Source organism: Oreochromis aureus, linkage group 15, assembly GCF_013358895.1.
Source record: "Oreochromis aureus strain Israel breed Guangdong linkage group 15, ZZ_aureus, whole genome shotgun sequence".
NCBI classification, from domain to species: Eukaryota; Metazoa; Chordata; class Actinopteri; order Cichliformes; family Cichlidae; genus Oreochromis; species Oreochromis aureus.
The window spans coordinates 839,382-852,946 of NC_052956.1; the positions used below are offsets into that span (position 1 = coordinate 839,382).

At 44.0% G+C, this 13,565-nt stretch overlaps 1 protein-coding gene across 1 annotated transcript; it reads left to right on the forward strand.

The window, feature by feature from the left end:
* The first annotated feature begins 740 nt into the window (after nucleotides 1-740).
* On the forward strand, nucleotides 741-10,337 carry hnrnpub (heterogeneous nuclear ribonucleoprotein Ub). The gene is made up of 14 exons (XM_031741841.2): nucleotides 741-1,355; nucleotides 2,590-2,704; nucleotides 4,515-4,594; nucleotides 5,221-5,360; nucleotides 5,473-5,572; nucleotides 6,101-6,213; nucleotides 6,412-6,675; nucleotides 6,782-6,901; nucleotides 6,992-7,120; nucleotides 7,203-7,371; nucleotides 7,489-7,770; nucleotides 7,853-8,124; nucleotides 8,217-8,330; nucleotides 8,447-10,337. The coding sequence occupies exons 1-14, from the start codon at nucleotides 902-904 to the stop codon at nucleotides 8,495-8,497; spliced, it is 2,403 nt and encodes an 800-aa protein (XP_031597701.1). The 5' UTR covers nucleotides 741-901; the 3' UTR covers nucleotides 8,498-10,337.
* Nucleotides 10,338-13,565: the final 3,228 nt, after the last annotated feature.

The following is a 13,565-nucleotide window of genomic DNA, read 5'->3' on the forward strand; positions in this document are numbered from 1 at the left end:
GAAGTTTGGATGTGACTTTCTATTGCAAAAACATAAATCTCAAGCCTAAGGTAACTCCGATGATGTAACCAAGGCTGAGCTTTGCGGCCACTGAAGCTCTTTATATAAAAATCGGTGTGCGCTGCTTTAAATGAGTATAACAAAGAGTTGGCAAATCACCAAAGCGCTTTCCAGAAGAGTCCACGGAGTTATGTGTTGTTTAGAAGTGCATGAACATTTTCAACATCAACTCTGAAATATCTACAGTTGACAGAAATAACAAAAAATAAATTTTAAACAGTAATCAGCTGCTTTCGTTACACGGGAGAGCGATAACGTGTATTCAGAAAGATATGTGTCGGCGTAGTTAAATATCACATTTGTGCCTCTTCTTGGATTTTATAAAATTGAAAAAGGGGCGAGAAGAGAGAGATCTTTGTACTGCATTGTTTCTAGCTTACCGATACTGATTATTCGTGTTGCACATTACGCAACTATTCGTGCTTTTACTCTACTGTCCTGGCCTGTCTTAAACTCACTGCCTGGTTAAACAGCCCTCTGTAAAATCTGTTTCGTTAAATAATGATATAAACTAATTAATACCGTTCGCGCTCTTTATTGGAACCATCTTTTCGCGTACTATCTGCCCCGCTTTTCCACAACAATGGTTTCTGAAAGGGACGTTTAGCTGCAGTGACAGATGGCCACAGGCTACATAACCAAGCTGCGCCTCTCTCTGGGCAGTTACGGTAGGAGACGACTCCTCCCCCACACCGCAGGCTCAGCACAGCTCTGTGCCGGCAAAGGATTGGTTGTACAGCGGGTGCCGTTTGGCGCAGTTTTGAGCTACATCCGTTAACAAAGGGCGTCCATTTATTTATTTCCCGTGTTATTTTAGCGCGTTCGCCGTCAAACATTCACCATGAGCACAATTAACGTGAAAAAGCTTAAAGTTAACGAGCTCAAAGACGAGCTGAAAAAGCGTAATCTTTCGGACAAGGGGCTGAAGGCCGAGCTGATGGACCGCCTGCAGGCCGCGCTGGACGAGGAGGCCCTCGCTTCTCCACAGGAGCAGGCAGCTGAGGCGGATGACGGTTTCGAGCAGGCCGCCGACCAAGAGGGTATGGCAGAGGAGGAAGAAGGAGAAGGAGAGGGGGAGGGAGAAGGCCCCGTAGAAGAAAGCATGGAGGCCAACGAGGAGGAAGAGCCGGAGAGTGGAGGCGACGGCAATGGCGTTGCCGTGGACGAAGAAATGGGCGAGGGAGAAGAGGAAGGAGACGAGGACGATGAGATGGACCCCATGCTCAAGGGGGACGTGGACGACATGGAAAAAATAGATACGGAAGACGGTGAGCCGGGAGAGCAGGCTGCCGAGGGTGAGTCGACAGAATCGCTTATGTAAATGCGGCTGGTTGGATGTGTCGTTTTTTTTGAGAAAGCGCTAGCGGTGAGGAAATTATGAAATTTGAATGCGCTACCGCACAGCAGAGCGTCCATGTTGAGAGAGAGAGAGAGAGCGTGACCTCACTACTAAGCTAGCCAGCGTTAGCACCGGTCTGCAGCTTGGTTAGCAGTCGTGTCGTAACCTTAAGTAGCCACAGTCCAGTCTACTAAAGAGACCTTTAGCGTCATGTTGAGAGCAGTCGACTAAAATTACTAAAGCGACTCTATTAAGAAATTTGCTACCGAATTTAGCTTAGTCTGGCTTTAAGTTTCGGTTTGGTTAGCGTGTTAGCTTGCCAGCTAGCGTCAGTTTCTTTGTGTCTGTTGTGCAGTGCCAACTAGCTGTTCAACCGGTTAGCTAATTCAGAGGTTCCCGGTGTTCCAGCTGGGGGCGTTGGAGAACATTTGCTTTCACATCCCATTTTAGAATGGATTGACGTGAAAACACAATGTTAGAAATGGCCACTGCAGTGGGCTGTCTTGCCACCCTTTCCGCCTTATTGTACCGACATCGTGTCTTGGGGTCGTGGGTGTTTGCCTTTAAAGGTTGCCGGGAACATCTGAATTAGCTAATCCCAAGATGTGCTGAGAAAAGGAAGGGCGCCGCACTGCTCGTATAGGTAGGACGTGGGTAGTTTTTTTTCCCCCCGTGGTTTTTATAGATAGTGTTGGATGGTCATAGAAATTATTAATCTAGGCAAAATCAGTGCAGTGTCGCGGGGAGGGGGGTGTAAATCAAGGTCTAAGTAGGCTTCCCCGTTTCCCTGCATGATGCATTTGTCCCTGGCAGCAGTAGATTTGCCCTCCTTTTAATGAAATAGATTTGTATCAAAAGCAGTATCTTTTAAACCCTTTACTGCAGATTAGTAACACTTTACTTATTAGAGACTTGTTTACCCAGCCCCATTCACAATGTTCATACGGGCCAGCTTATATTGTAATTACTACCTGGTCTTTTAAAGCTGTTACAGTTTCCACAGTATGATTGTCTTGTTTTAAGTGTAACTATGAGGTGTTGCCTCCAAGTAACCTTAATACAAATGATAATGGTCGACACACAATGTAACTAATGAACGGGCTTTGTGGGCCAGAACCCCACTGCCAGTCCGACCTCTCTCTCCCAGAAAAAGGAGCACCTCATTCTATATCTTTGTTCTATTTTCAAAGGGGATGCGGACAAAGACACGAATGCTGATCAGAAGAATAAGAAGGGTGTTAAGAGACGCCGGGAGGAACATGGAAGGGGCTACTTTGAATTTATTGAAGAGAACAAATACAGCTGGTAAGGATGGGACAGAGCGAAAATGGCCTTCAGCATCCCTGAAGCGCCATCTATAGCTTTGTTGAATTGTATTGGCTTTAAGTGCCAATGCACATAACTAGCAAGAGGAAAACCCTCATTTTTTTCAAGTATTATACTACTTGTAACATTATTTTCACACACATGCTTTGAGGGTCATCCCTGACTACTTAAAGAACCTTACCATTTACCTTTTTACAGTGCCCACTCACACTGTTTCTTTACTGGACTGCATTCTGTAGCAGAAGTGCATCTATCAAGTCTCTATGAATCCTCACACCTGTTCCTTATGCCACGTACTGTTTTGGAAAGCCTGTTGTGTCCCCAAGGTGAAACAAGGCTGCTCAAAGGGGAACCCAGAGGAACGTAGCAGATGTGCAATTTTCAGTGGGTGGGTGGGGAGAAACTAGCTCGGATTTGTGAAGAAGGGGTCCACTGCCGCAGGGTAGCAAAAAAACCCAAAACTCCAACGTCTGTTTGGAACGTCCACGGAGAAGCTCGCTATTGACCGTCCATCGTTACGCCTCGCAGTGGTCTATTCTTTTTCTTTTTTCGTTTTGTTTTTTATTTCACTGGTTGTATGATGTCGAAATGCTATTTCTGTCTCATGTATCATGTCCTGTGTGTGTGTCCGTGTTTTCATGGTGTGGGTGTGTGTGTGTGTGCGCATTTGCAAGGTTCTCTTTCTACCTCTGCTAGGTGACATCATGCATGGTGTGTGTGTGTGTGTGTGTGTGTCTACCTCTTGGTCAGTGTTTTGTTTTCATTGCGATGTCGATGCACTAAGGGTCAACAGGCAGATAATGGAATAACTTTGTGAAAGTTTTTTATTTCTTTAAAATTATTATTTTGGGAGAACCTTCGTCATGAATGTTTAGGCCAGGGCGGCAGAACTATTAGAACACCGAAGTATTGCTGCTCCATCACTTTTCCCTGAACAGCCAACTACTTTTGTGCAAGGATCCATTTTTCCCCAGATGTCCAGTATTTGCATTTTCACCCCCAATTAAACCTTCAGAGCTTAACTCTATGAAGTTCCACCTCAGGCACCATGTTGTCCACCAGCACCGTAAATCTCCCCACGGCAGCTGTTTGTATGGCATTCGGGCCTCTTGGGGGACAGTTGTGACCCATCGAGCTGTAGATAAGAGAGGAGTGATGAGCCCCGCAGTGGTTTCCTTCTCCTAAATAATTACTCAGCTGGAGTTGGACAATAGTTGGATGATGTCAAGTGAAGTGATGCTAAAGCATCATCCTTAATATTTAGAGATTCCTGAACTACAGAGTTGGTAAGTTGCTGTAGTTTTGACTACACTGATTTCTCATAAAACATGCTTACAACTTATTCTGCTTAGCGACACAGTCAGAAGTTAGTGGTGACCTTTTCATCTAGAAGTCAACACAGGGGAGGTTAAATATAACTGACCCCATATCAATTCTGGAGGCACAAACACACACTTATCTGACAGTGGAGAGGTCTGCTTGTAGTTTATCACTGTGACTCTCACACAGCCTTGCATACTAGAACAGGTGGACGTGCTTCTCTCTGTGTATCTTTCACATTTTAGATTTCGTTGGATTCTGCAAGGTAAGTGTCTGCTGAGGCCTACAATACAGCCAACATCCAGAAAGTCTGGAGGCTCGCTCAGTTATTTGGTTTCCCCTCTGTCTGTTTCTCCTTTTCTGTCTCCCCAAAATATTCTTCACCAAGTGGTACCCAAGGCATCTATATTTTCCATGCAGTTAAAGTGACGCAAACCTTCTTATACTGACTCTTGGTATCTGTTTTCAGTGCCTCATCCAAGTCACCTGTTCCCCCGTTGGAGGAAGAAGACGAAGCTAATGATGACACAAAAGTCTGCCTGGATAGCTGTATGTTTGCTGCTTTTGTACTTCAGACAGGATGTTTTCTTTTTTTTTAGACTTGTCAACTTCCTTCTGTAAATGACTCCTTAGAAACATTCCTAGAAAACAGCTTCAGGATTGAGCACGTTCTAACGGACAAATATAAACATGTATTTTAAAAGTATTGCATTATATTTGATGATTAACTTCAGTGTCACATTTTTAGCATAACATGGCAAGCACACGCCGTCTCAGCTTTCTTACACGTCGCTCTGAGTTGTGGCACTGCCATGTAACGCTGGCACGGCCCATATGCCAGCGTTCATTTCCTAAAGTCTTATATAAAAGGTTAATAGGAACCTGCCCAGTGGGCCAGTTGTCTTCACTGTTGGTTGTTTAACGCAGTACTCTCCTGAAACACGACCTGTACATCAGTGCTGGTGTAGTCATCAAAACGTTTTGGCTTTTTCCTCCTCAGATGTTGAGTTAACCAACAGCAGTGTGGTTAATGAAATGAGTATTCACTTTGCCTGAGTAGTATTTCTGCTACTTACTAATGAAGGCACCAAAGGTGATCTAGCTGACCAGTACACAAATGTGTACAGTCTTGTTCAAGAGTCATGTCTCAATTTGTACTTTTTCTGCCCGTTTAGACAACTCTGACCTGCACTTTAAGGTGTCACGGGACCGCTACAGCGCCTCCTCTCTCACAATGGAGAGCTTTGCTTACCTGTGGTCCGGAGGAAAGGCGACATACGGTGTGAACAAAGGCAAAGCTTGCTTTGAGATGAAGGTACGGTAATGATGCTCACGTCTTGCACAAATCTCTGAATGGCTGTATGTGCTGAAGTCATACTGGTGTCAGTGAGGTCAGTGGAAACGAGTGGTTTTTTCTGTGCGTGCAGATCACTGAGAAGATTCCAGTGAAGCATATTTCCAGCAAGAACATGGAGATTCATGACGTCCAAGTCGGCTGGTCCCTGGAAACGGGCACACTGCTGCTGGGTCAGTGCAATACTTGCCACAACTCAGTAAATACCACACTGACTCAGTGTTGGTGGAGCCAGCTGTAACTTTCCATTTTACTCATGGCACAATGCATTCCCAGGATCACTGGATGTGCAGACATGCTTAAATGTTTTGACCTGTGTATATTTAAAAGACTGTGCCACCATCTTAGGACAGCAGCGGTTTGCTATGACTCATACAGGCCGAATACCGCTGGGTTCAACATTTACATCAGCACAGTCCATGAGACGGTGAACCTTGTATTAAAACACAAACAGACCTAACTGTACTGCGTGTATGCATTTGCATGAAGGGCGGCCAAACAAGGCTGCAGAGATCCTCTGAAGGGCAGCGTGTCTGTAGGGGTCCCTCTGGTGGCCAGTTGGCTTCATGACACGTTTCTATAAAATGGCTTCAGCTCTGGCTGCGTCACAGCAGCGCTGCGTGGCCTAGTGCCAGCACAAATGATTCACACACCAGCTCCACTCTGTGTCTTAATCCAGAAGTGTTTTGTCATGTGTTTAGGTGAGGAAGAGCATTCCTATGCCTACTCCGGAAAAGCCAAGAAAACCACCAACTGTGTGACCGAGGAGTTTGGAGAGGCCTACGAGGAGAATGATGTCATCTGCTGTCTTATTGTAAGATATGAGATTGATTGGTGCTGCTGGTGTTTGTTTTTAATTTCCCCCTTTGTGTGCAGATAAACTGGAAGAATAATTATGTATGGAAGAGGCAAAGAATCACGAGAATATTAGTTTGACACGTTTGCCTTTCTGCTGACGCAAATGTGTTTTTATTACACACAAAAAAGCTCGAGTGTTGCTTTATTCGTGCAGGACTTTGAAGGTGAGGAGGTGGTGCTGTCCTACTCCAAGAACGGAGGTGAGCCAGCTGTCGCTTTCCAAGTCAGCAAGGACTCCCTGAACGGCCAGGCCCTTTTCCCCCACGTCATCTGCCGCAACTGCGCTGTGGAGTTCAACTTTGGCCAGCTGGAGACGCCATATTTCCCCCAGCCGCAGGGCTACACCTTCCTGCAGCAGATCCCCGTCAGTGATCGAGTCCGTGCTCTCAAGGGGCCGCAGACCAAGGCCGACTGTGAGGTGAGTTTAAGAGTTTTGAAGTGTTTTTCATTCATGAATGCAAAAGTGCGACGCTGCGGTATTGAAGTTCTCGATATATTGATCTCAATGTTCTCTCGTTGTCCAGATCATAGTCATGGTTGGTCTGCCGGGCTCAGGGAAGACCACGTGGGTGAATAAGCATATCCAAGAGAACCCTGGGAAGTACTACATCCTGGGCAGTGACACAATTGTGGAAAAGATGATGGTCAGTACTCAGACCAACATTACAGTGTCCCAGAAATAGTTGTTGCTTCTTCCTGTTGGTAGAAAAATGCTCTTTTCTTCTTTCATGCAGATCGGCAGCATGAAGCGTCAGTCCAAGGACATCACAAAGCTGACTGCCATTTCCCAGCGTGCACCGCTCTTCTTGGGAAAATTCATTGAGATTGCTGCTCGTAAGAAGAGGAACTACATCCTGGACCATGTATGTGGCTCTTGCTGAGTGTGGTCACAACCATGTATTTGATGACAGATTGTTCAAATAAGCCTCTTCTTTGTCTTTGCAGACCAACCTGTCTGCTCCGGGCCAGAAGAGGAAGATGTGTTTGTTCGCAGGCTTCCAACGCAAGGCTGTAGTCGTCTGCCCGTCTGATGAAGACTACAAGCAGAGAGTCCAGAAGAAAGTTGAGACTGATGGCAAGGAAGTGCCTGAGCATGCTTTACTCAAAATGAAAGGTAAAAGCATTAACGTTGTCTTTACCCTGTTACAATCCATCACACACTTGGACAGAAGCTATTCCAGTCTGCTGTTTGTCTTTTATTCAATCCCTGATCGTTTCCGTTCCATTACAGGCTTCTTCTCTCTGCCCGAGGAGGGCGAGAGCTTCAATGAGATCATCTATGCCGAGCTGCAGAAGGATGATGCTGCCAAGCTCCTGGAGCAGTACAAAGAGGAAAGCAAGACGGCTCTGCCTGCCGAGAAAAAGCCCAACCAGGGTAGCACGACGCCTAAACAACGCGGCGGACAGCGCGGTGCTGGACGTGGAGGCAAAAACCAGTTTGCCCGTGGCAGCGGACCTGGGCAGAGAGGTGGCGGCCGTGGAGGCTTCCAGAACAGAGGCAACTTCAGAGGAGGTGGGATTGATAGGTGGAAAATGAATGCTCCTTAAGAGCACAGTTGATGCTCAAGCTTACCTTTACCCTGGTCTGTCTGCAGCTCCCGGGCCTCGTGGCGGATTCAACCGTCCTCCTCGCGGCTTTCTGCCTCCCCCAGCCTTCAGAGGAGGATTCCCCAATCGTGGAAACTTTAACCGCGGTGGCGGCCCCATTCCTAGCCTGGGCGGATCCCCCAGGGGCGGCCCGATGAGGGGCAACATGGGACACAGAGGAGGACCCATGAGCAGAGGCGGTCCAGTGAACAGAGGGAACATGAGCAGAGGAGGCGGAGCTAGCATGGGTCGTGGTGGAAACAGGGGTCATCCCCATCAGGTTGGTTTCAGAATGACTCCTAATCAAATTATTGCTCCTCTGACGTCCGTTGATGCATAATTGACTTTTTTTCCTTTGTTCTTCCTGCACAGTTTCAGCAGAGAGGGGGGGGGCGCGGCAACTTTGGCAACAAGAACAGCAACTACGGAGGCAACAGGAATGGCATGGATAAAGCCCAGGCCTTCAACCAGAGCTGGCAGCAAGGGGTCAGTGTTTGTAAATCTGCCGTTTTGTAGTTGTTACACATAAATTATAGAAATAATCAAAGTGAAATGATGGACGGCGATTTGATGGTGTTAATGTGCCGTTCTGTTCTGTGCAGTTCTGGAACCAGAAGCCTTGGAGCCAGCAGTACCAGCCTGGATATTACTGAGACATTTGTTCTAATGGACTGGTGGGCGACACTGGGATCCACCGCTAGCCACGGAACATCATCCACTCCAGCGTTTGCTTACTTTCCTTTAGAACCCACTTTTACTAATGATCGTAAAACTCACGACTGACAGCGAGACTAAAGCTAAACGGAGAGACGACATTCCATCAGAGAGGAGACCAGGCAGCATGACTGTAACTGAAGCTTTATATATCGTCACACAGATGTACAGTGTGGGTTCATCCTCATTCAGCCATCTTTTGTTGTTGTATATTTTACCCCCCTCCACCTTTTTAAATGCTTTTAAAAACGATGTTTGTAATTTCAGGAAGCAGAAACGATTAGTCAGCCCGGCAGGCTTTGAAGAGATTTTCTTTTTTCAGGGTTGTGCATTTTATCTGTGCTGTGGTTTTTTGTTTTTCTTTTTGTATTACAAATTGTAAATATTTTTTTTTAATGCGTAGTTTGCATAAAGGTTTAAGGAACGATGATGATCTGAATGGAACTTTGGCTTCTTTACAGGAAGCGTTGGTAGCTGGTTAGACTGTACATGTCTTTAGAGTCCACTGTCAAACAGCCAGACTGAAGCTTTTCTTTTGTTCCACTATCAATCCTGTAACATAAACTCCATAGAGCTACAATAAACACATCGTTGGGTTTTTTACATTCTTCTCGGCTTGTGATCTTTGATTTGGTTCAAAGGTGTGTAAATGACCTTTGAACGGGCCGTGGCCTGGTTTGCTATCAGCCCTGCTCAGCACCTCATTAGTTAATAAATAACCTCAAGTGTCTTGTCTTTGATATGTTGTTTCCGGTCCTTCAGCTATTCAGTACTTTTAATTTGAAAATGTGTTTTGGCCAAGCCATTTTTAAGGATAGCAGTAAGCCATTTTAGTCATACATTATGCCTCTTAAGGTCTTTTTTTTTTTTCCTTTTTTTAATTAAAATTAGAGCACTGACTTCGCTTCATTCTCAGGAGATTGTTTCCTAGATTGTCTTGATTAACGGTTCCTTTTAGTGCAGTAGACTTCTGAGAAACGCCAAGCACTGACCAGTTATAAACGTCTCCACGGTAACGACTTCCCTTTTCTTCCTTGTACTGGTGATTCGTGTAAACTGGCTCTTTCAGTTTTGATGCCAGTTCAGCACAGAAAGTGGTTTTTAAAAGGAGGCCGGATTGCTCATTTTCACCAGCAAACCTAAAAAGGGCTACACAGTTTGATAACCAACCTTTCAAACTCTGACGGTGTAGTTTTGGTTTTTTTAAATGCTCTGGTGTTTGTGTTGGTGACTGTGTGGCCCGGCAATAACGGCAGCTCCACCTATAGTGTTTCTCCACGTGAACCTGGTACCCAGCTTATGTTTGACACTAGATCCAATCAATCCAACAGTTTCTTTCTTTAGATTTTTTCATTTGCCCGTGTTATTTAATAAACATGTAAATACTAAATGCATCACTAATTCAGCCATGCACGAATGTTCATGAATTAATAAATGTGTTGTGATAAAGAAAGTATTAGTTTGCCGCGTACTGCTGTGTGATGAACTATTTAAATGTCTGGAGAGTTTGACCTTTTTTTATTATACTGGATACATAAAATCTAGCAGAATGCAAGCTTTGGGTTTACAGTATAATCTATAATACAACAGACACTATATTTTTATCGCTTTGTGTTGCAGGTTGTATATCAGGTCTTTTATTAAACCAACAGTGCAAAAGCTTTGAGGCTTTTTCAGATTTGTTGTCTTTTCTATCTGACAGTTTTTAATATTTGTTTGAAAAATTGGGATTGTAATTTTTTTTTTTTTATTTGTCTCTATTAAAGTTAAAGAAGCTGGTATGCAGTGATTGTGTGATTTGTTACAGTTCCTGTAAAATGTTTCCATGCTTTTCTTTAGAGATTTTATATATATATATATATATATATATATATATATAAAAGGCATTTAGTGGTTACCTTTGGCTTTATGTTTGCACCCACTGTCCTGCTAGAAATGACAGCCTTGACTGGCAGTTTTGTGCAGACCATGTTGAGCTTAAAAACAGTTGTGTTCAGTTTGTAGGTGTTTGTAACGAGAGCTTTAGTAAAGCCGTATTCTCAAAGTGAACAACTGGAAACGCCCGTCAAGCTAACGACATTCACTTTGTGAACACCTGCAATGACTGCAAAAACAACTTTGAACACATTTACCAAAAGGTGCCTGAAACAATACCAGTGTTGGCTATCTAGCTAATATTGTTGCAAGAAATGTGTTATGAATCTTATGTACCATAAATGACAGTTGACAGGTGTACAGTAATAGTGAAAGCCATCTTGGCCTTTTTGCTGCAGCTCGTCCTGTCAAACCTGCAGCTCGAAGTCTTCCCCTCACAGCTGAAACTGAGCCTTTCTATTACTCTGTGCCTGAAGCTGTTGTCCTGTGAGCCGCCTATCACACAGGCTGTTAGCTCTCAGACACTTGTCCTCTGACTCAGGTGTGTCTTTGGCTCTGCAGACCTCTTCCTGTCACAGTTAGTTTCTGAGTGACTCACTCACACTGTGACTTTCCTACAGAGAAATGGCAAAGACCTACATTTCTATGATGGTCTGTCTCTTCCATGGTTAATTCCCCTTTTCTGTAGCAACACTCTACTTTCTGCAGTACAACACTGTTCAGCTGATGCTGCCGAGGGTCTGGTACCACGGTGTGCTCCAGCACTGCAGACAGAGGGGGCTGGAAGTGATCCAGAAAAGTTGGAGCAGCTGTAGGATGTTTCAGTTCTGGGTAACTTTGTTTTAAACCTCAGGTGTTTCACCATTTACCTTTGTACCATTTCAAGCTGTTCACTGGACTAAATGACTTGAACTGCAATAAATTACTGGAAAAATTGGGCTGTTCCAAAACGCTGGACCAGTAGTGTATGTCACATTGGGCATACACGGTAAATGTATTCTTTATTTGGAAATTAATGTCCTAGTTGTTGTTTTTTTAAAGTTTTTTCCTTATTAACACAGAATTTACTTTTTATTTGCATTTCCATAACATTTATGATGATCATAACTTTTACTGGTTTTGTTTAACAACAAAATGTTGGGAATTTTGCATTGAACAAATATGTGTGCTGAAAAAAAAAATCCTGCTTCATATTGGAGGTACTTTCAACAGCTTAGTGCAGAAATCTGAACATCATATTCATGTAAATGAGAAAAAAATGAAAATATTGTTAAAAAAAAGTATGCAAAAACAAGAGAAATGAAAATTATGTAAGATCAGCGTATGCTTTAACAACACCCAGCATGATGCTTTGCCAGAACAGGTAGAGATACCACCTCCGTGACATCACGCGCTACTTGTACCTTGCATCAAGGAGTGCTGTGTGTTGTGTTGTACTGCTTTGTGTGATTTGCTCCAGCGTTGCAGCTCGTCCTGGGGCTCAGTTGCACAGTAGGATGAGAGCACGTGTGGGTTTGTTGCTTTCCAGAGGAGAATGTTACCATCTAGCTCAGGCTAAACAAACGAAACAGACCTGCTGTCCCACATTTTTATAATTTCATTCATTTTTCAGTCTTATATTTGTTTAAATATACTTGGAATTGAATCAAATGATGAGTTCATCACCAGGCCTCCGGAGAACTTCAAGACATGTTGAGGAGCTCATTTAGCCATTTAAATCAGCTGACACGTCTAAAAGCTGCAGGACAGCGGCCTCGAGGCCTGGAGTTCCCCTCCCCTGGGTTACACCAATCATAACGTTTACCCGTGCTGGCCAAAAGCTCCTGTTTTAGTGTAGTGTCTAACCTTTGTGCTGACAAAGTCTTCCCTGCTTCTTAATCATTGCAAGTAGCCAATATCTGTAATAAATGGCAAGCAAGACATAATATCCATTTCTTCCAGTTTTTCTTCTTTGACTTTAATATATTGTTGTGTGGCCAACAATATATTAAACTTTTTGACTTTTCGCACAGCGCTAATGACATAAAAGGAAAACCATCCACGTGTATGTAAATGTGAAAGGCAAGGTTAAGCCACCACTGCTTACAATTACTTAAAATGACTCAGAGTGTGATTCGTGTCTCCTTTCCTGTAAAGTTCCTCACTATATAAAATTACTCACAGAATCTTTTTTTTGTATTTTTTCCTGTAAAAGGTTGAATTCTTACCCCCGTATTCTACCACCGTATCTCCTGGGAAGGACTTTTAAGGTTATGTCGTAATTTAAAGTGGCATTTAATTAAAGCAGAATGGCGCCATTGTTGAAGGACCACATTATAAAGCACAACCAAATGTCCCGATAACTGCTGACTGAGTAATCCGGCCAAGAAAAACACTGAATGAATAACAGAGCGTGTGCAGAGGTAAGGCCGATACTGCATAAGTAATATTAAACACGAAAACTTACTGGGGGATTAAACATGTTTATATGCATATGTGAAGTATGTGTGGTCTTTCTGACATTCTGGTCTCTTTCCTGTACCACCCGTGTTTCCTTTTCTTTTCCTGCTGAGGTGTGTGATGGATATTCACTCCCCTCGCAGACAGCCAGCTGCTTGTCTTTGCAGCATGTTTACCCACATCAGCAGCATATTAGCGAATGACAAGACCTCCCAGTCAGACAGCAAACAGTGCATTAGCTATTGGCTCTGATTAGTAGTGTTTGGCCCAGTCTAAGCCTGATGTAAGCGCACGAGGAGCCCGCTCTAGCTTAATGTGAATAGACTTCATGTTTCTCTGTAAGCACCCACGTAGCTCCTTCCCACTGCAAATAAAGCTCATTTGACCTACATGACAGTGAGGCCTCAGTGTAACAGGTGTTATAAGTCATTAGGCAAATGATTTGCTCCGCATTACAACTTCCTATAAGTGCAAACAACAAGGCGAAAGACACAGGCAGCTGTATGTAACTACATTTGAATGTGATCATGAATGTGAATGGAGCCAGAGAGACGTGCCTGACAGCAGGGAGGAGGAGGAGGAGCGACCAGGAGCTTTAAGTGAGACAAAATATTTTAATTTTCCAAACATAAACTCATTCATATTATTTACAGGTGGAAAATATAACACATCAAACAGAATTTGAATGACTCA